This window comes from Bactrocera oleae, chromosome 4 (assembly GCF_042242935.1).
Source record: "Bactrocera oleae isolate idBacOlea1 chromosome 4, idBacOlea1, whole genome shotgun sequence".
Classification (NCBI taxonomy): domain Eukaryota; kingdom Metazoa; phylum Arthropoda; class Insecta; order Diptera; family Tephritidae; genus Bactrocera; species Bactrocera oleae.
This window is the reverse complement of record NC_091538.1, coordinates 5,414,421-5,438,585: the sequence shown is the minus strand read 5'-3', so window position 1 is coordinate 5,438,585 and position 24,165 is coordinate 5,414,421. Positions and strand designations below refer to the sequence as shown.

The following is a 24,165-nucleotide window of genomic DNA, read 5'->3' as shown; positions in this document are numbered from 1 at the left end:
TTGCCAGCGATCCAAAGCAGCTTGTTGTTTTTGGGTGGCAACAATTGCATAGCGCCGGAATGCGCGATCAACCAACGTCTATGTAAAGCACAGACAAAAACCAAAGTGCGAAATTCAACTATACTAAATAATTTCAAGAAAACAAGTGTGGTACAATGAAGCTGATAATGCTGACAATAACAACAAAAGCCAATCGATGACAACAACAGACTATTTTAGTGCTGTTATTTAGATTATGCACGATTTACACGACACTTTGGCAATATTGACAATACATCGGTAAATAAGAAGTCTAGCAATAGGGCGCGAGCACGATCGATGTGAGACTTTGCTAATTAAGCGCTTATGACTTGGAAATTCTTGTGAATTGTTATTTGTTTACAGTCAATGCCAAATATATTATAATAGATGAGTAAAGTTGTAATGTTGTGATAACAAGTAAGTCGGTGCCATAGATAATTTTTACAAACGATGACTAATACACATTTGGCTGTTCTATAAACAAGAGCGTGACATAATAAAATATAAATGAAGAACAAGAAAAAACGTTAACTTCGGCCGCACAGAAGCTAGAATGCCCTTCACAGCTGCATATTTTATAGCATAAAAGGATATAAAAAGAACTTTATCTTGATTTTCATTAGTCAGTTTGTATGGCAGCTTTATGTTATTGTGGTCCGATCTGAACAATATATTCGGAGATTGTAGCATTGCTTGTGCTTATAATCTGTGCCAAATTTTGTGAAGATATCTTGTCAAAAGAAAAAGTTTTCCATACAAGAACTTGATTTAAAGCGTTCAGTTTGTATGGCAGCTATATGCTATAGATGTCGGATATCGGCGATTTCGACAGATAAGTAGCATTTTAAGGAGAAAAGGTTATGTGCAAAATTTCAGCACGATATCGCAAAAACTGGAGGGCTAGTTCGTATATATACAAACGGGCAGGCAGACGAGAATGTCCAAATCGACTCAGCTCGTCACGCTGATCATTCATAAACATATACATATATACTGTACAAGGTTTCCGACGTTTGATCTAGGCATTACAAACTGCACGAGAAACTTAATATACCCTGTTGAGGGTATAAAAATAAATTAAAACTTCTAGTAAACACATTAAAAAAGCTAATTTTCAAAAGCAATTAAAAATCTTATTACCGCCAAGCTGTAATTTGCAGGCGACGATAATTTTGGAAATTGCTTGCAAGGCGAACCACGATTTATTTATGTACATTATAAACACTTTATTAGTGGCTGAGCACACATGTGGAAATAGCAAACGCAGTGCTGGTAAATTACTTTCAAAAGTACACGATTTTCGCCAAAATGTGACGTCAACGACTATCGAATGAAATTCGCTTTTGAAAGTAACAAAAATAGGAATGCCAGACAGTGTAGAATACATATGGTACATAAATACGACGGAAATATCTATAGATTTAGTAAATAAAAACATTGTGGCACATAAATTACAACCAAATTGTATACAAGCTCTTATTCACTAGAATGACAAAAAAAAACAAAAAAAAATAAAATAAAATAACATTTTAGAATTTTTAAACAACGCGTTGGTGGCAACACAAATGAATGTTAGCGCAATGCTGGTGTAGTCGTTTCAATGCCGCTAAATAATTTTACAATTGCTTTTTACACAACAGCAGTTGAGGTATGTTTTTAAACAGCCGTTTAACGAAATTAAGTTATTAAAAAAATCAAACATTTGAATTGTTTCACAGCACAATATTAAAAAAAGTCAGTTTGATAAGAAATGGATAACTTATTTTTGATAGTTTTTGGATTCCGTATAGCTATTAAAAAAGAAATGCAATGAGAGTGAGTGGGAACAGTTTTCAGATATTGGGAACAGATTTAAAATTTACTTTTTATGTTTAAAATATACGTACGTAATGTTTAGACGGTTTTATAATAAAAAGTGTGTGAACTGATGTGGGAACAGTTTTTCAAAAACTAAAAACAGTTATCAAAAATTTGAAATAGCTTTAAAAATATGTTTTCATGCTTTAGTTACTTTATTTTACACAAAATAAAATTTATACACATACACAATTATAGTTAAATAATATTTATAAATATATGTACAACGCCTTGATTGTTCACTCATTTTCGTAGCAATATCAACGTAATTTTATTCAACTGACAGTTGCTTGATGATTCCGAGCTAAAGAATCGTTTGAATACTTAGCATATTTTCATATGTTTTGATACTGTAAATCGAAACGCCTTTAACTCGAAACAAGTGGAAACAGTTTGAATATTCTCTCAACAGTTTCAAATTAAAAGCAAGTAGCATTTGAATAATTTTAATATCATTGAGTTATGAATTTTAATCAAAAATATGTGTAAATATTTGTTTATGGTGTTGAATAACTTAAAAAATTTCTTTAATTAACAATTTACATGCAGTAGACGCCCAAGGAAACCAAAAAAGGTAACTAGTTTCATTGCTGAACAATACTTAATTTGCATACTTTGATACGGAACACCGGTTTTCTCTCACTCATTTATATATAACAATATATATAACTTCAAGAATACACCAGCTCTCTAGTATATATAGCGCTCAGTCTCTCTTTACCTCTAACAAATTTCAAGACAAATAAATACGTATAATGCTAAGTACACATTTTTCGATCAACGTTGGTGTCTGTTTGAATCTATATCTTCTATAAGTATATTTTAGCTGCTTAAAATTATATTTGCGATTTTATTGTCTGCTAGTTTTTATTCATTGTTGATCGTTAATGAAAGTTTCTATATAATTGTGCCAGTAGTTTCTATGTCAACGTTATAAACGTTTGCGCTCCAATTGATGACAGCAATGAAGCGTGTCTTTATATTTATTTATTACAGTCACAAAGTGGGATTAGTTATCGAGTATCTGTGCAAGACAACTTCGGACTTGAAAGCCCCAAGCTAATTAAGTATTAATGATGACTTCTTTAGCAGAGATGTACTAATTGCAGATACACATTTACTCAATTGTCATACTTTTATGCAAATAACAAAAACAAATAACCTAAATAATTAAGACTTTAAGTATTCAATTCAGAAGTGTTCCACAAGTTCAACGAACTGGATTTTAATCAATAAACTCCACGATAACGTATAATGTTTGCATGAAATTGCGGTTTAAATGGCTCTAAAAGTTTGCTATAATTGCCGCACAAGTTTGCCAAAAAAGTAGCTAGAAAAAGTGGAACAGAAAGGTAAGAAAAACGGAAGGGCAATGATCGACCAGCAACAAGCTACGTTTTCGCTGCTTAGTACTAGTGAGAGATAGCTTTTTTTCCAACTGAATATTTTAATACATATTTACAGTTTTGCAAAACAATTACTACATAACTTTAGTCAGCCAACGCAACGTGACGTAATCAAGGCAAAATATACTAACCAATCGTTACAAGACCGGTTTAAGCCGGTTGCGCTACAAGAAAGAGAGACGAAAAGTAGTAGGCAAGGTGAGTAAGAAAAAAATAAATAAAAAGTCGGAAATCGCATAAAGCATAGCAAACAATAGCAGGTATTTATCTAGGTAAGCAGCAATAAGTCGACTGACGTGACGTATGCACGACTCCAAGCAGTCAGTACGCAAAGCAAAGTGATCGTGAGCTGCCGCTTTACGTCAACTACAGCACAAAGACACTTGTTTGACACATTTTAACGCCAGTTCGTACGCTAAATTTACCTAACAAAAGCAGAACTCTTTATTTTCTTATTATAAATATCCATATACTGCTGCAAAAAGTTCGAATGGCATTATGTGCTCAGCTGCACTACAGCTAATGCCTTTGTGGTTTCTGTAGCTCATCACTGTTGTGTCTTATTTCACTTCAAAACTTTTACAGCTGAGAAACCTGCTTCTGAGAATTTGATAAACTCACACACGCGAAACAGCGCAAATTAAAGTTGTATTTTTAAAGCCGACTTTTCGCTTTTTATGAATCACCGCACAGGTAACTTACGATGCAACCGAGCACCTGTCTCGCATATAATGTCATTTAATAAGATTTCGTTTTTTTTTGCGACACAAATCTTTACTACACTACACTCAGTGCAAAACTTTGCAAAGCAGGCGTCTACCTATTTTCACAATTTAATCAACGAATTTATTTATTACTTTTGACTCTATGCGCCAATAAAACTCAATTGAGAACTTAATTTGGCGCTAGCAAAATGAAATTTGCATTAATTAAGCGACTGTCACTCGCTCGACGTTTCGGCATTTACTTTTCACCGTTTTCCGTGGCATATTTTATGGACTTTCAGCTGACTATTTCAAGATCACTTCATTCTTCATTGAAATTTGAAACATGTAAACAAAACACATGTGTTTATATTATTTACCAAAAAAAAACGCTTTAAATTTAGCACGGAAAATTTATTTAAGGCACTTTGCCACGCGTGCTTTTTTGTTTTACTAGTGAGACCGCGTCGCGCCTTGATATTAGTCACACGTCAACGTCAAGTAACACTCCACACGTTCACGGCACGCAGCTAACTAACTCACGCTAGCCAATCACTCGTTCGCGTTGTCACGCTAAACCGGCTATTTGGGTATCGAACGTGCTTCAAAAGAAAATTTTATTGTTATTTAGTTGCTTACAAGCAATCTCTTCGAAAACTTTAGTGCGCGCTCACTTATTCGCTCACAGGCTTAATGTCTTTTGTTGCTCTTGCTTTCAGTGTTTATACGCGGGGTTGGCACTGACAACAGTTAGCCTTTAGCACTAGTTTAGCTAGTTTTTACTCACTAAGCATGCTAAATTTCTTTGAGAATTGAGAGTTTTGCGCGAGAGAGTGAAACAATTGGCTAGTGTGATTTGCTTTTTTATAGCATGCGATAATTTTGTTAGGTGTTGGTTGTTGTCTTGGCTAAGTTTCGACAGCCATCAAGTGCTATAATGTTTTTTGAGGTTGAATTCCCAGGTTTCTAATATATTTTTTTAGTAAGCTGAGAATGAGTCAGATGAAGCCCGGAATATTTATCCAGTTTAAGCAAATTTGATGCCAAGCGATTGATTAGTGATTATTATTGAATAGAACTAATTTCGTGTCTTTCCCTCTATCTGTCTGCATACGTCCTCTTTTCAGCAAGAAGCTGCTTATTTGTCGGGATTGATATATATCGGACAGTATATAGCTGTCATACAAACTGAACAATCGGACTAAAGTGCTTGTATAGAAAAATTTTTCATTTGACAAGACATCTTGATTAAATTTGGCATGGGCTATTGTCCAAGGCAACAGGGCAATCTCCGAAGAAATTGTTCAGATCGAGTCACTACAACATATAGTTGCCATACAAGGAATTTTTTGTATTTATGAAGGGTATTATAGCTAACGTTTTTTCCTGTTTTTTTTTTAATTAAATTTATTTATATATGGTAATTCTAAGTATTATTATTAGTTTGTATTTTTATTATTATTTTATATATTTATTTTTTTTCTTTCTTTCTTTTTTTGTATGAATATTTGTGTATAATATCAATTATACTCACCACACGATTGAAAAAGTACATTTTTATGGAGCTTACCTGCAAAAAGAAGAAAAAAGGGCATGATTATTTAGACAGCAAACTCTAGAAAAAAAAAACACTATAAAATTACTATTATCGCTTAAATTAAACGCTGTAAAATTTTATTTTTCATGAACCTGGAGTTTATATAGTCTGACTGACTCAACAACAATTCACCGATAACGTCCTATTGCAAGCCAATTACATCGGAAATTGATACGCTTTGAGATTAAGTAAAGCTTTTTTCAATATCATATCAGCAAATTGTTGGACGTGACTAAAAAAGTATCGCCGATTACAAATTGCGATTCAATCATGAAGTGCCGAGTATAAAAGGCTCACTTTAATTCTCACATCGCTGAATCACAACGCTTTTTAATCAAGCAATTTGCATTAAAGATAATTTGCAGTCACACATATGTTGGCAATAAAACATCGTTGTAATACATCATTGTTGCTCATCATGACTGCATTGCATTAAATTGACACATGATAACCCGAAAAATTGCCGCGCTTAATGAGATAAGTGCATATGAGAAGAGCTACCGCAGAGCTCAGGCAAATAGGTATATATGAACACGCCACCGACCGAGGGGGATTTACTTGTAATTAAAAATAACTGGCGAAAGCAAATATTGAAACATGTAAGCGGAGACTTCGGCGTATAAGTCGTTAAATAATTAAAAAATAAATTTAAAACGAAGTAAACACAGCTCACTTAGGCCCGGGGAGCGTCAGGCTAGCGCTTGTGGCGAAATAACAGGAAAATCACAACGACATAAATAGCATTACCAACAAAGGGTAAATAAGCCGATGAGTTCCAGTGCGCCAATAATGATATGTTTTATTAAGTATGTGCATATATTTGTAAGTACGTACATACATATGTCTGTAAGTATATATGTAAATATATGTGTAAGTGTTAAAACAAATATAAGTAAATGGCAAGCAGGAAAAGTGCGCTCAACGAGGAGGTATCAAAAGCTTTTGCCACCATCAACAATTTAAGCTGTCACTGATCCCCACTGTGTGTAGATAGATATGCCGCAATGTTGCGCTTTTCATCGCACACACAGGCAGGGGAACAGCAATTTAATTTTTTGTTTTTATCAAAAAGTTTATTTGTGCGACGCAAAAGTACGCGGCAACGCTTTATTGTAAGGCGAGGTCCAAGCAAACAATCACGAGCATTCATGAAGCACATAGCGCAGTAATGTAAACGAGCGCGATGTCATGGCAACTGACCCAAGGCTGGGTACATAGTGGAGTAAAAAAAATAAAGAACTCCTTCATAAATAAAAAAAAGAATTTGATTTCAATTGATCCCTTTGTATGGCAACTATATGCCATAGTGGGCCGACCTGAATAATTTGTTCAGAGATTGTAGCGTTGCATTGGGCAATAAGCTGTGCCAAACTTTATAAAGATATCTTGTCAAATAAAAAAGTTTTCTATACAAGATCTTGATTTTGATCGGTCAGTTTGTATGGCAGCTATATGCCATAGTGCTCTGATGTCGTCGATTTCGACAAATGTTCAGTGCCTTCTGGAGAAAAAGGCATGTGTAAAATTTCGAATCAATATCTCAAAAACTGATGGACTAGTTCGTGTATATAACATACGGACATGGCTAAATTGACTCAGCTTGTCGTGCTGATCATTTATATATGTTACATTTAATAGAATCTCCGACATTTCCGTCTTGCAAAACTTAATGGCAAATTTAATATATCCTGTTCAAAGTCTAAAAATTCAAACATATGTGAGCAAATATGTGGAACTGTACAACTTTTCTTTTTATTGAAATAATTTCTTGACTATACGCTCCACTATGCGCTCAACCTTAGGCGGCAATTGTATACCAGTATGTCACTCGTTTGTTTTATTTGCTGCATTTGCGTCAACAAAGCGACCTTTCACAATCCCACTATTGACTCACTTATGCATTTGGACCCACACATGCGATTTAATTGAATTTATTTTGTTCATTTGTTGTTTTTGGCGCATTTGTGCTGTCCACTCTTTGACTTATTTTTCAATTTTGTTCTTTATTTGTTATTTTTAACAATCTGCGCGCTCAGCACCTTCAAAAAGAGGCACTCAAATTCTATAGAATCACTGTCTGTGTCGCTGAGAGTTACATTTTATTTATTTATGCAGAATACTACTTGCTAAGTGACTGAGTGAGCACTCAAGCTTTTTAAACTAAATGCTAAATTATGCTTTTACAGCCATTTGCTTTTCTGAGCAGACACTCTCCGTTGGTAGTTGACTTTTATTTACGACTGTGCGCTGTCTCATAGCATGTCATTTTAAATGTTTATAGAGGATATACAAATATCGCATGATATAAAAAAGTGAAAGTGTGGTTAATTTAAACCAAAATCTGAATATAATAAAAAAATTAAAAATATCTTTGAAAATAACAAAAAAATTTTGGGATCAAGAAGTAGTATAATTTATTCACAAATGACGATTTTTTTCATTGGGAAGCCACAATTTGTCTATAATCAAAATTTTGACTAGTGCTTCAATTATTACCTGTATTCAACTATTTAATATATTTATTATAATAATAATAATTCTTTTTATTTTTGGATTTGAGAAAATTTAAGCAGAAAAATCATTCTCACCGCCAGACACCTTTTCTCAAAGGCTACATAATCAAGGAAATCCAAAATTTTTTTTAAATGAATCATTGCTTTTTTAAGTAAATTAAATTCGGTAAATGTACATTATTTTTATTTATTTTTTAAATAAAATGTCTCTTCAAAAAAATTCACCAAAAAACGCATTTTTTCTGACTAGCAAGTGGATATGTACATATGTCAATCGGAAAATTTCAAAGTTTATGCGGCTCATCATGCCACTCACAACAGATTTATCATAAACTCTGTATTCAACGTCAAATAATGGCAAAAGCTGTGACATAAGGCTGTCATGAATTTTGAATGCTTCAGCCATAAATAAACGAAGCAGCACACTGGCAACCCATTATGAGTAAAAGTAGATGAGGAATTCGCTAAAATTCAAACAAAAATTGCGCCAAATGTACACTAGTGTGACATTACAACGAAATGCACTCAGACGTAACAAAGTAGCAACACAAGCTGCAGCACACACACATGTGCACAGGAAAGCTCATATGTATTGGTATGTAATCATTAAAAGCACAGCGGCTGCATTTTTTCATTAAAAATTCATTAAACGCATGAAAAACAGCAAATCGATAGTCTATTTGCCACAAGGACTTTAATAAAGGCGGCAGCAAAGCACCGTTAACATACAGGCATTTGCTTGTAAATTCAAATTTGTAACACGTCAAAGCCACTAACTGATGAAGTGTAGGCACACAGAAGCGCATTTTCACCAACACACAATATTGTAAGCACATGGTGAGCCCATGCCCCCTGGCACACACAATTTGCCCTCTACACACATGCACACACATACAACCGTAATAGTTGGTGTTGCCACTACGGTGTCGTGGTCATCTAAGTAATGTCGATCGGCTCAACGAATGTCTACTACTAATTAAGCAATGTGTCTGTTGTTTGTGTATGAGCAATTTCACAGTTTTGGAGGCTGTGCTGTAGTCCTACATATGTGGATCTATGTTGCGGTTGTTTGTTTTGTGGTTGTCATGTCTGTTTGCTGCGACTATTTTGTTTGCTTGGCCCTACATGTGTCAATATGTTTTTGTTGTTGTTGTTGTTGTTAGAGTGTTGTTGTAATGGTCGTAGAACAGGTCATTTCGATGTGTCAACAGATGCCAAAAATTTTACATGGTGGTACAATGTAGCACATTGGATGGACAAGGTATTTTGGTGGATTTTACAATTTGATGAAATTGACTCGGATTACTTAATTGACAGAAAAAAGTACGCAGAACCACAAGTGTAGAATGTTATCAATTAGTTGCCATTGATCTCAACTTTGAGATGGTTTGAAGAAGTTGAATATTTTGACTACGTATCTACAAGTAATGCTAAGTATATGAGAGGGCGCTACTAAAATACTGTTGAGCTTCGCATTGTTTTCGTATGTACCGTTCTATTCGAATCTCATTGGTCCTGGCGATTTTTCTTGTACTCAGACCTCAAGTGAACGCTCGTTGAAAAGAAATTTAGCGACAAAGCAGAATTAATATTCGAGATTAAGACATACTTTAAAAGCAAACAGAAATCGTAGTATAAAATTGATATCGAAAAGTACGAGCTTATAGGGCGATACCCCACCCCATTTGCAATTATTTTCGATATATTTAACGAATTTAACCGAAAAAAATTTATTGTTTTTTAAACCGGTGTTCTTCTTTTTTTCCGAATATAAATTATTTTTTCAAGATACACAACTTTTTACAAATGTTCGAGCATTATGCGACCTCGTATCACATTCCGATTTTATTGGCACACAATTTTCGTTATCCTTGAAGAAAAGTAATTTTTAAAGAAGATTATTATTTATTTTTCAAGTAAGTTTACGAGTCCCAATTATCTTGTTTTGCAATTTCTAGGTTGATTAAAACACATAACTACACATATATGTACATAATACAGTGCATCACAAAAGTAAGCAATGAAATCTAAAATATTCTGCAAAGAAATTTTGAAATAAAAAAATTGGATATCATTCGGTTGACTTTTTGAACAGATTTTATAAGCATAAACATATTACAGAGTACAAAAACTGTAAATATGGATTTTCACATGAAAGTTTTACGGAGAAAACGACAGAAATTTAATTTTAATTTTATTAACACTAAAAATAATGAACTTGAAAGTCTACTTTAACAATATATTTTATTTCAAGAATACTTATAAGCTTTTTGAGCCTTTTGGTGCTCTCATGTGATATCAGATTCAATAAATATTGCCTTATTTTATAGATACTAAACAGACGCATATAACAGTCAGCAGTTGGTGGACCCGAGGCTATTCTTGGGTCATATTTGATACACCTAAGCCCATAATAAAAATTTTTCAAGAATATTGGTTTGAAACTTTGCTACAAAGCAAAGACACTTATCCTTATCATTAATTGAAAGAGGAATACGAGTTGAACTACACATGAAAATTATAGTAGTATACTATAATTATTATATTCGATTGCCATCTTGTGGATCTGTCGATGGAACAGAATAGTATAAAAATTAGGATTAAAAATCAGGTGTTAATCGTATAAGTTTGAAAATGTAGCATACTACATATTTTTCAATCTTGCCTCATGAAAAAATAATAACAAAAAGTTTTGTTCAAAAAATAAAAAATATTTCGCGTGACCTATCCTTTATAATTAGGGGTCTGAAAAATGAAATGTGCGTTGCTCAAACCTGCCCGATTTGTTTAGAAGTTTTTTTTACAAATCTTTTAATATTTTTTAATTTCTTTTTTATTATTTTTATAGTTAATTTTTTTTCTATTTTTTATTAAAAAAAAATTCTTTTTAATGTTTTTATATTTTTTTCAAATTTATTTATTTTTTGAAATTTAATTAAGAGTATTATATTTTTCATATTCTTTTAAATTTGTTTTTAATTTTTTTTATTTAAAAACATTTTTTTTTTTTACTCTTTTTATTTTTAATTTAATTTTTTTTTGAAGTTTTATATTTTTTTCCAATTCCAAGTTTTTTTGATTTTTTTAAATATTTTTATATATGTTTTCCCAATATTTTTTTCTTTGTTATATGCTTTCAAATTTATTTATTTTTTTCTTTCTTTAATATTCTATTATATATTTTTTAGTTTCTATTTTTAATTATTTATATTTCTTATATTGGCTTTTTTTCATATTTTCTTTCTTTTTATTTTTTAATTAATTTTTAATATTTTTTTTTTTTTCTAATTTTTAAATTTTATTTCTCTTATAGTTTTTTTAGTATTATTTTGATGACTATTAATCAATACAATCACTCCTTTTTTCGTAGAAACAAAAAAATTTTAATATCATATGACAACTTTTACAACCAACTGTAGTATCTTGCACTATTACGATATTCCCAACCTAAAATGATTTTATATGCACACCCAACACACTATTTCAGCAAGCAATGTTGCCATACAAGTAAAATTCAGTATATCATATGCATATATCATACATCTGTACGTATATAATAAACATTACTGTTATTGTTATTTTCATTGCATTACATGCTTTTGTGTTAATGCAAACGGTAACTGTGGTTGGGCGCTATACTTATGTGTCGAGGTATGTGTAACCTGCCAAAGCAAATGTTGAACCGCTACAAAGGGTTTCCATTCTAATACTTTTCACTATCGCTATAGGTCTGCGTTTGCAGGCAACCATTAGAAGGAGTTAAAGGTAAACAATAATGACTGCTTCCTTGATAGATAGACTATACGCAAGTACATGAGCGTGCTAATGCCCACTATAATAATGCAAGTAAACGAAGTCGTAATGAATTCAATAATAACGATGAGAAAGTGAGCATATTGCAATTGCGACGTTGACACAATTTCCAATGCTATTTTTTCTTATTAAAAATCAATAACGGTGTATTAACTTGATGGCATGTATTTGAACTATGACGGATATAATTTGAACTTATTGATTTCACTTGTCACATTTAATAGAAGGTAGAAATAAGATTTGCTTAAATATTGTAAAATTGAAAAAAAAATATATATATATATGTATATGGAACTTTCTCCGACAAAACTACTTGCTAAATCTGTAATATTTTGCCAATATAGTAAATTTTTATTTATTTCTTCGAATGAATTGAATAAGAATGGTGGCAGCCTTTGCTTTAAATAGTCAAACTATCAAAAAACTGTTTTAATGTTAGTTAGATTAGTTGTAATTGCAAAAATTAATCTATCTTATTAAAACTAATGGCAGTTTTACACAGTTGGCAACGCTCCTCAAAACATTTGTAAGTCTGATAAAGATATTATGGTGTTTCCTTAACTTATTTTTCATATTTTGATTGTTTCCTAAATTAATACAACTTTATTTAAATCCTTTTATCAAATTGATTTAAAAAAAAAGTAAGTGGCAATCTTTTTTTTGAATAGTTGAATTGGAAACCTTTTTAATATTGTTTTAGTTGTTTAAGCAAAATACTAAATTTTAATTTTAAAATAGGTGGCAACTCTCCCAAACAATTTTCAACTGCAGACCTTTTCTCACCTTAACAGTTTGATAGCCATATTTTTGTATTTCTTTATTTTATTTTTATTATTTCCAACATCTGCAAAATTTTATGCCTATATGGCAACATACACTTAATTAAAAATTAATATGTGGCAATATTTGCTTTAATAGTGGCATTAAACAACTTTTGTTTTAGTACCGTTTAGTTTAGTTTTAGTAGTACAAATTTATTTAATTTATCAAGATTATCAGGATTGAAATAAGAATTTAGAGTAGGTGGCAACGTTTCAAAAAAAATTTTAATTGTTTTGTCTGCAGGCTTCCATAGTTTTAAACGCAAATTATAGTGTTGCTTATCATGTATACATATTTTTAAAATTTTCAAAGAGCTGGCCATCCTTCCCAAAAATTGTTTTTCCACTAGTAAGCTTTATTTAAGCTTTCTTGAACCTCTTTCAAGCCCTGTAGCAGGTATTAACCATTAAGCAGAAAGCAACTTTCAAAGCACCCATTTCGTCCTCGAATGCTGACTTCATTTAGCTGCTTTAAAACATGTTCCTTATTCATACTCTCTACCATCATTACAATACACCATTACATCGCTATCAACATGCCAAAAATTGTCACGCCCTTTCAACCGAACATCATTCACACAACGAGCCATCAACGTCTGACATCAGCATCATTAGCAGTCTAAAGTATGGCCACATGACAGCAGGTGAAAAGTAGTGAAAAGAAATTTATTGACCCCACAACAACACACATACAGATGTAGTTATGTTGCAGCTCTCTCATCTCCGCGCCAGCCATATGACGCAACCACAAGACACCGTCGAACAGCACGCTTCCTCTCAAGGTAATAAAGTTCCAACGCTGGCAGCTGCTAGTACCTGGGCACCGTTGTTCATACAAAATGTGTGATTGGTGTGTGTCAGCCTGTTAGCCAATTAGATTGTGGCGGAAATTGCGATGCGAGGCAGCTTTTATTGCATTCTCTTTCAATTTCTGCGGCATATTTCTTCTTTCATGTCGGCAGATAATCAGTTTATTTTGTGCAGTTAACAAGATAGAGCTTATTTATTTATTTTCATTGGAGAGCGTTTACCTTACCAAGAAAATTAAATTGTTCCACGCTTAGTGAAAGATCATATAAGGTCAGTAAAACTGATGCGTTTAGCGCTTAAAGGGCGCCAGTTTAAACCTTATGAATTTTAGAAGCGGTTATTTCTTCCTTTTCAACCGATATTACAGTGTTCGCCTTCTTCAGAGCAGGTTGTAACCGTCTATGAGAATGTGCTACACGATAGTGATAGATAGCGGCGCCATCTGTCGTTGAGACGCAATATTTATCACACCGCCCTCATAAGCCTCTTTCTTCACTAATTTCTACTAACAAATTCATAGTTCTTTTACACATAACTACGATGTGAGAATCATGTTAGATTATGCCAAATATATTCAACGAGCTGAGCCAAACCCAACACACATGTAAAATAAGTTTTCATTGGAAAATTGAATTTGTATTGCTGTTTTCTTTTTAAGAGCATTGCTGGTTGACAATTTGCCCATCAAATTAGCAAAATTAAATTACAAATGTAAAATGGCCACGGAATACATAACATTTTGTAGACCAAGCACGTGCGCTACACTGCTTTGAAAATGCTTAAGGCCAAACGCTGGCAAAAATATGAAAATTCGTTAGATGATGTGCGAGAATTTGGAGAAGGATGAACATAATTTTATTTTTTGATATGTATGCTGATGTCACATTTTCAATTACGACATGCAAGCAACCACTTTAATGCAATTAGCATAATATATATGCTGACAATAAACATTTCTGTATGAAGTTGAAGTACGCGTTGCGTATACGCCCCCACTAACCCAGCGAGCTTCCGCAACGAGCAAGCAATTAACTGCAATAACTAAATAAATTTTATTAATTGCAATTAAATTTAGCTCAATCAAAGTCACAATGAAAATGCGCAATGTTTACCATAAGCCAAGCACACACACATACACATACAGGGAGAGAGATAATATTTACTACAAATATATATACTGCCATTCAGTATTGATTAATTCAATTCCTGCGATTTGGCATTTCGAATTCTGATAACGTCACATTGTCGTGATTGAATGCATTGATTTGGCGCTTCGCTTATCTGACTGACAGACTGACTGATTGCCCAGCCGCGCAACTCTACCAGCGCAGCGCTAACGTTTAGCAGGCAACGCCAGCTTGCTGATTGCCTTGATTTGCGTGCGTGGCGGTGAAATACGAAATTGAATTAATTTGTTTGCAGTCAGTCAGACATAACAAAATGCTAGCGCAACAATTGCAAAAACAATAGGAAAAACAGCGGCAACCGCAATGGCGCGGGCAATAATATGCGAATTTGCGGCAAGCAAAACGCCACGAACGGCAGGATGCCAACGCTTGTGCTGGAAAATTGACTGTAATTGGTGGTGGTGATTGCACAATCCAGCGAACAGCAGAAAAAGGATTGTGTGGCGCTTACAAGCATCCAAGCCTTAAAGTATGCTTCAATTAGCATAAAAGTAGTAAAATAGCGTAGCAACTGTTTGCTAATCTTTTTTATAGTAAAGTGGCTTGTAGTAATCATGCAGCTGCTTTGAATTTGCCTGCGTCATGTTACAATGTTTTTAATTAAATTTAACTTTTTCTAAATAAAATAGCAGTATGACTCATACTGTGTTTATAACTTAACTATGCATTATGCTGCGTTAAATCCCTTAAGCGCCAGTCGTTAGTAATTTGCTTTGAATTTAATCAGTTCTACTCAATGACAATGTGATCTATTTTCCTTACCGCTGGGAGTAGCTGCGACTTAATGACACTTTGATGACTGCGTTGCGCCGCATGGCTGTATTTAATTAGTAACTACACGTATTCGATAAAGGTAAAACAATTTCTGAGAAAATTATATGGCAGGATGCTTAATTGCGCACTTTGGAATACAGTGTAAAATTTTTAATATTTAATTAAAATTCAAAAGATGAAAAATTTAAATTTAAATCCAGTATAACAAAATATTTTAAACTTGCAAACTTCTATAAGAAAATTTTCTATTAAAAAATTGTAAACCAAAACAATAAAAAACTTTATTTTAGCTACATCAAAAGTATATTAGCCTTTACAGTTGTATTTTTTATAACATAAAAGGATATAAAAAGATCTTTATCTTGATTTTTATCTGTCAGTTTGTATGGCAGCTACATCCTGTAGTGGTCCGTTTTGAAAAATCTGTTCGAAAATTAAACCGTTACCTTCGACAATAATCTATGCATAATTTCGTAAAGATATTTAGTCAAAACAAAAAGTTTTCCATACAAGAACTTGGTTGCGATTGTTCAATTTGTATGGCAGCTATATGCTACAGTTGTTCGACTTTGACTATTCCGACATATAAGCAAGTTCATGGTGAGAAAAGAAGATGCGCAAAATTTAAGCTAAATATTTAAAAAAGGGACTAGTTCGTATATAATATATATATTTCGTATATGATTATCATTTATATGCATATTTTATAGAGTCACCAATGTTTCCTTCTGGGTGTTACAAACTTCGTGGCAAACATAATATACCCTTCCCAACGTATAAAAGCAGGCTGAGAAATAGTTTCAGATTTTAATAAAACTTTATTTTAAAAGATTTTGCATATGAATCGATTACAATCAATCAGAAGTATAAAACTCAATATAATGAGTATGCGGAGCTAGGACAAGGTCTAGACCGATTGCATTCCTTTTCGATAAGTTATCTTACAAGTTTACGATATTATCGATGAAAAATCAACTGTATGTCTCGAGTTCTCATATTCGATATCTAGAGGCCTATAAATATGTAAACTCATTTTGACTATTTTTAGAGCTTAATTAGTATTTTTCGTAAGTTTTATTCCAATATCTTCATTATTGCTCGATTAATGTGTTACAAAACAAAAAAAATTGGTTTGACTAATATTATGCTTTATGGGATTAATATTATGGTTGTAGTTCGATTTTGCCCATTTTCAAGCTATAAGATTAGAATGTCAAGGTAATGTTCTGCACCAAATTTAGTTGCAATCGGTCGAGGAGTTATTGAGGTATGAAAATACTATCAAAAGTGGATGGTACGAGGCCCATTTTTCAATTTTTATAACGATGTAGACCTACCTTACAATCTTCATGCTAAAATTTTAAGCTCTGCCGTTTATCTTCAGATAGTTATTTTCTAGTTCTTTTGAACATAACCTTTTTATGGGGAGTGGGCGTGGTCATTATTCGATTCACCCACTTTCTGTGGTTCAAGAAATGTTGAAAAGACTCTTTCCACAAAGTCTAGTCTAGATATTATTTTAGTAGTTTATGAGATACACACAAATATCCATTAAATCTTTCAGATGGCGAAGCCACGCCGACTTTTCAAAACCACATTGAAGCCACAGAATGCCGCTACCGACTGTGCTGCTCTTTGCTACATTCTGATCATGTAACTGTAAATACGAACAGACTTTGAATTTAATTGCTTATAACAAAGCATTTCTCAACTTTATCAAACTTCACGCATACACGCCTCAAAGTATGCAACAATTCAGGGTTAACCAGCGGCATTCCGAACAGCTGCGTCGCCGCCACAAATTGCTCCTTGCTAATGCGATTAAGCGCAACAAAAGACACAACAATTGCTGCAGCACGTGTATTTATGCGTGAGCAAAAATGTCGATAAATATTACAACAACTACACTGCACAACAATGGCAATTTCATACGTAGAAGCATGGAAAAACAACAAGCACTTTTATCAACACAACAAAGTTGAGCAGCATAACAATATGAGCTAACAACAACAAGAGCACAGTTGACAAAACGCCTTTGCAGGATAATGTAAGTTTAAAAGGATCAATGCTTCGAATGGAATTTCAATTTCATCACGCACGTGTGCGTATGCGTACGTGTAATATGTGGCGAGCGCGATGCACTGAGCGAAAAATGTTAAATAGAAATATATTTTTTGGGTTGCAGAAGAACGATTTTACACTAGACCCGGTAATTATGTGCTACGAACTTTCTAACGGTACTACAATTTTACATATATATTTTCTAGAATTTTTATTGCACCACATACTTGTCAACTGCTGCACCACATAAGTCAATATCGACATGCCAATACAACCAGATGAAAAACACACTACCCTCGGGCAAGGACGCGCGCTCTTTGCTGGTAGTCAGTACCGGAAACTATTAAAAACTAGGGTCAAATTGCAGCTAGCGCATGACGAGCCGCTCATTACATTGCAAACAATGCCACATGCAGCATTTATATAAAAAAAAATATATATATATATACATATATATATATATATGTATGTACGTATATTTTCGTATGTATGCAAGTACAGTGTGTGTGCATGTGTGTGCTTGCCTGCCAACTGCAAATCGTCCACATGTCAAGGCCTTTGAGACAAAATTCAGCGAGCATGAAGCCGATATTGCGGCAGAAGAGGCAGGAGACGCATGAGCAATTACTCTTTTTGCTTAAAATGCACGCTGAAACCACAATTGTCATATACCTATAATATTAAAATTTTTAACTCATAGCTGTGTGTGTGCCCTTTTACGTTTTTAATGAGTTAGCAAAAGGATATGTGGCTTTAGATATGGTTTTTATTACACTTTAAAAGTCAAATAGCTTTTTATGAGACAAATTTTTTATGGCATGCGGTTTTTATGAATGCCTTAGCTATGCGCATTGTTGTTTTACTAATTATTAGCTTTATTATTGTACATCACAAATTAATTCTCGACTATAGTTTCTGCTTATCCTAACATATATTTTGATATACCCAATACATATACCCAAAAGTCTTGGCCGATTGTCCATCGTAGCTGCATACATATGTACGTGCTCTCACATTTTGATACAGGGTGCAGCTTGTTACTGAAACTGTGGAGCATACTTAGCTAAGTAGATATTTGAGTTTTTCGAGTCTAGGTTAGTTTAGGTTAGGAGGTCGATCCTAAGAAGGATCGTACTGGGACAGCTTAAACGCCGGTACGTTGTGGTACCTAAAAACTTCTAAAACGCCGGATCAAAAGACCCTTACATGTCGATAACATAAGCTTTGAGCTTATAAGAAATTTTTCGAGTCTAAAACAAGTTAAAATGAGAAAATTAAAAATCAGCGCTCGAAAACTGAAAACATCGACTATATTTCTGCAAAACACAAAGTTATTACTCATATTATTTTATTTTAAGTCTAACTCAAAGCAAAGCGGAACTACGCGAAAATCCTCTCAGCAATTCAAGTTCAAGAAAATGCGACATCTGGGCTTCACAGTTGCTGGAATACAGCATAATTTGGCATTGTTGCGAAACTTGAGAATAATTTAGTTTACGCTGACACTTTCGCTCTCATGCGCTCAAGGAGGAACTAGCTCTAATGGCAGCAGTAACACAAATGACGGACATATGAAAGCTGAACTTTCTTTTAGCTTAGGCCTTATCAAAAAGAATCATAAGTCTGGTTTTAAATTCAAAATAGAGCAACATCAATTATAAGAGGTACCCAGAGAGTTATAAAGATTAAAATGAAATACAACACTGTGTTTTTTCTTATCGTTTCCTGCTACTTTTAATCACAATATCCTTAAAAACTATGCTCAAACTTATTCTTATATCTGGTAGTTATCTACCAAAGGACAACAACATGTTGTTGATACATTTACTCAACCTCTGCTTATATGGTTTTTGTATACTAAAGACTCCACGCCATTTCTCAGCCATTTCTGCGCTTTCCTTCAACGCGTGTCTATTTTTATATTTCTTTTGCAGCTTTTGCATTACAAATAATGTAGTGCATTTGAATGAGTATTTTAACCTATATCTCTCATGTCATCATGGACATTTCTAGTTTGTATATTTTTACCCCTGCAGTCCCTACCGGCGATGCGTTAAATTTTGTAGCAAATCTCTAATGAGTTTTTTATATGTTAATGCATTATTTGCAACATGTAGCAATTGTGCGAAGTGCCATTTGCATGTCATCACCATTTTAATGAGTTACTCGTTATTTTTTTCTTGTTGCCAGCTGCGTTCGTGTTTATGTTGCTGTTAGAGGACATGACTTCAACGTAATGTAAACATTGTAATAAGCGCATATTTTAAAGGAAATAGAGTGGAAAGGTGCGGAAGTTAAAAAAAAAGAATTATAAAAAAAATGTTTACTTTAATTATGAGTTGTAGAAGCTTTTAAAGTTTAATCAAATTAAAGCTTATGTCGATTTCGAAACTTTTATTATAGCACGCAGAAATTTTTAGGTTTAGGTTCTTAGTTTTAATTTTAAGTCGAAAAAAATTACATAAGCTAAACTTTTGTAATTTTTAGTATAAGAAATCAAAATCGAGAGCTTTAATTTCTTCAATTTTTAACGCAAAAATTTGAGTTACGAACATGTTTGCAAGGAATTCGACAAAATAAATTTGATTACTTCGAAACTTGATAACAAAGTCAAAACACTGGAAACTTCGTTTATCAAACTTCGTAAGCTTTTCAATTGCCAAAGCTACATTTTTTGAAGCATTCCAAATACCAAAATGCTTACGTAGAATGCGCCAAAACAAATAAGCTACGTTCTAATTTAATTCACGCTTAAACGTGAAAAAATATCGAAAAAATAACCGGTAATAATTTGACGACCAAAATTCCTTTTATTTACCACATTCCACAAAATTTACTTTTTACATACATTTTGTCATTACAAGCAGTTTACTTGCTGCTTTTCAGCACTTTCCGAAGTGCGCAAGAAGTATGCCATAACAAACTGACGCGTTTTTTGCTTTTGCACAGCATACATTCTGGCGCCACTGTCCGGCGTGGTCGCACATATCAAAATATCTTAATTTGTCAGCCAACGCTTTTTTTGCTTTTTTTTTTTTGCTCATAGCACGGTCACACTTTACGATGTGGCACTTTTAGCTGCTCGTAAGCGCTAGGAAAGTGGAAACATACGCTGGAAAGTATGCTATAGAAAAGTGTGTTGAACAAGAAAAAAGAAGTGGTGAAGCAACAGTCCTTAAGTGCTATAGAGGATGCGTCCACTTGACTCAAGTGTTTGAAGATGCATTAAGATGAGTAAAACCCTTTCGCTTACTACAATAATGGTGTTTGTTTTTAGTGGTAAAATTTGGGAAAGTTGTGTGGTATGCAATGGCGCATATAAGTATGCAAAGCATAAAGAAGACTTGGTTTTCAGGCGTTTTATGCCAAAAGTTATTCATAAGTGGAGATGGAGTGTGCTTCCAAAATTTTATTTTTAATTGAAGAATCGAATTGTACAATATATAATACATTGGTATGGCGATATCCAATTTTTTTGCATATGTAGCATACACTTAGGCACCTATTTGTATGAGCTTTTATATTTAAGTTAATTAATGTGTCTACTGTTTTCTTCCAGCGTGTATTAATTGATTATTGTAAATATAGTCTGAATTTTATAAAATATCAAATATTTGTTTTATTAAGAAAAAAAGTTCTAAAAAGGAATAGATAATGAAAGATATTTGCTTTATAAAAATAAAAAAATTATTCTAGGCCTCTTGGTTAATTTTATAGTTAAAAAACACCGTTTTATGTATTCAAACTATTTTTTTAATCTTAATCTTCGCCGCTTTGGCAAAAACCTTATATTTTTTTCTCCATTTTTTAGCTTTAAATAAAAATGGCTTACACGAATTTTGCGCCAGTCGCTTACATCTACACAACCGCTAAAATTTTCAATCAATTCTCAGCCATTTCGTGTTTTCATTTTCTCTGAAGTTTGTTTATTTATTCTACACCCAGTTAGTTTTGTGTTTATATGAATTTTTAACTTTTTTTTTTATTTGTCATTATGCATTTCCGCCCCATTCAACAGCGCTTCCGCCAAGCTTTTGGCCTGGCTAGCAAGATTTTATGATTTTGACGCTATTGTTTGGCTTTTTTTTATATTTTTTATTATTTTGTTTTATACTTGTTTTTCCTATTTTCCTACTTCCTACTTTGTACCCAAACTGGCGCCAATGAAAAGTTTCCACCTCGATTTCAATATTATTTTATGCGCTTAAAGTGCTAAAGGGGGGTTTCTAAATTTTTACCGTTTATTGGAAATTATAATTTGATTTTTGCGTTGAAATGCACAAAACTGGATATTCATTAAAAAAAAAACTAAGTAGATCGTTAAAGCTTGAGATGATAAGTTTCAAAAATAAAATATATAATTACACCTCGATATTTGGCTGGCACCCAAACCACTTTCACAACCCACTCACCTTCATATTCCTTTCGTTTTTTGCGCAAGAAAGACGCCGTCATATGTAGACCAGCTCGTGCGGCCAATGCTGAAGCGCGACTTCTCACGCTATTACCGCTTTGCTTTGACAACACCGACGCTCTCGAATCTTTGCGTCGCTTCGATTTATGCCGACGGCATACACCACCGCCAGCACCACTACCACCATTACCAATAGCATTTGACGATGACAGTGTACCCGCCACCGAGGCGGCCGACACTGAACCCTGCTGCTGCAAACCACCATAAATGGATGCCGAATGCGAGGCGAGCGGTGTAATCGGTGTATGTAAATTCGATTCGTCCGAATCGATGAAACCCAAATTACTATTGGCACTATTGAGATTGATGCCACCGCCGAAACGATTGCCGCCCATACCACTAGCACCAGCACCACCACCGCCACTACCACTCTGACCGCTGCCACTGAAACCACCGAGACCGCCAATGCCAAAGCCGCACACTGTCAAACTGCCGCTACCGCCACTGTGCGCCGTCGAAGCGGCCAAAGACGCTGACGTGGATGCGCCAAAGCGCCCCGAAAGTGAGGCGGCCAACTGTTCGTCCAAACCATTTGTGGTATTCGGCGCCAAATTCTCGATGGACTCGAAATCGCGCGTCAAAGCTGGTGGCATTGAATGCCGAAACCATGAATCCTGTCGCTGTGTGATGCCTTTGCGCTGGCGGCGACGCTGTGAGACGCCCAAACCGGCGTTATTATTGGCTGGCGCCACAGCAGAGGCAGAGGTGGAGCTGGCTGCTGTGGCCAATGTGTCTGTGTTGCTGACACTCACATCAGCGCCGGCATTAGCGCTGATGGCAGGTAATAATGAGGATTCCTGACTGCGTAGCTCCAAGGATTGGCGACTGAAGCTAACCTCGCGCGACATGTCGAAATGCAGCCTAGCGTGATTTCAGCAGTGAAGTATCAAATATTAAACTAACAGTTTGGCTGGCGATAATTTTTTAGTTTTAACACTTCTCGCACTTTCTTTTAAGAAATATTTCGAACTTTTTTAAGCATTTTTTTTTTAAGATTTCCATGTCACTATCTCACTAAGAACTGTTACTTCAAGAAGGCACTTTTTGTGGTTCTCCTCAAAATCTCGTTTACACTTAAACTTCTTCGAATTTATACTTATTTTTTTTATCACTTAATACTTTTATGGTTTTGTGTTAATATCAGCAAAGCAAGTGAAGGCACATTTTAAGTCAAATATAATGTTTCTTGGTTTTTTGTTTTTTGTTTTTTAATCTTTATACTAATATATTTTCTGGCACAAGTTAGGCAATAAAAATCAGCGCGCAATTTTCTTCACATTGTCAGTGTGTTCTCTGCACTTTCCAATTTACTTCATTTGTCGCGTTGTTGTTAGCTCGTAAATCCTGCTGCCAAAAAGCATAAAACAGTTTAACATCCACATATATTTTTGGCTAACATTGTAGGATTTACGGTTTCCTACTACCATTTAAGGGTGCATACAATATCATATATACTAAATACAGTGGTAGAAGGCTGTGTGGGTGGCTTGAAGCTGGCAAGGCAATCTAAAAATATGCAATTTTTACTACAGTTCAGTACGAAATTCTAAGCATACTTTTGGGCGTAACGACTTTTGTTGTGTTATTGTTGTTGCTGCTGGTGCTGCTTTATTATGGCTTGTTGTCACTTAATCGACAAAATTTGGACAAACGACAATTTCAACGTTCGATTGAGTGCACTGACTTGTCAGCTCAAGTTGCGAACACTTTCCGCAGCATCTCAATAACCCGGCACACTTTTACTTCTCTCTCTCTATGTTCACTTTGTTGTCTAGAGGTCAGTTGCGTTTAAAGGAGAATTATTTTTTTGGCTCGCTGCCGACAAAAGTATGCGAAATAAGAGTAAATACGAGGATGTCTTTATATATAATAATTTGCTACCCTTTGACCACACTTCGCTCTCACTCTCATTACATCTTTCGAGTTATTTTTGTTTACATGTGATACGAATGTACTGAAATGAAATTGCTTTTTGTAGCACTTATAAACTTTTATTCCTTTTTGTACAACAGTTGATTTAACATTTTCCAATACATTTATACAAAAGTTCAATCAGTATTGGAAATGTGGGGATATACGTGTGTACTATATGCAGGTACATCCAAGTGGCCAATCAATAATTCGACT

The 24,165-nt window shown here is 34.0% G+C and overlaps 1 protein-coding gene across 9 annotated transcripts in view; it reads right to left on the bottom strand.

Annotated features, from left to right (window-relative positions):
- Nucleotides 1-24,165, bottom strand: part of ATP8A (ATPase phospholipid transporting 8A1) — a 94,024-nt gene that overhangs the window by 52,742 nt on the left and 17,117 nt on the right. For 6 of the 9 annotated variants that reach the window (XM_036374657.2, XM_036374654.2, XM_036374658.2 and 3 more), the window contains exon 1: nucleotides 21,977-22,901. The exons of 2 other annotated variants lie outside the window; for them this stretch is intronic. In XM_036374657.2, the coding sequence (XP_036230550.2) occupies nucleotides 21,977-22,886 (910 nt within the window). In that variant the 5' untranslated portion in view covers nucleotides 22,887-22,901. Of the gene's footprint in view, nucleotides 1-4,141; nucleotides 4,350-21,976; nucleotides 22,902-24,165 lie in introns of those variants that run through there. One more of the 9 variants, XM_070108802.1, reaches the window with a different exon arrangement.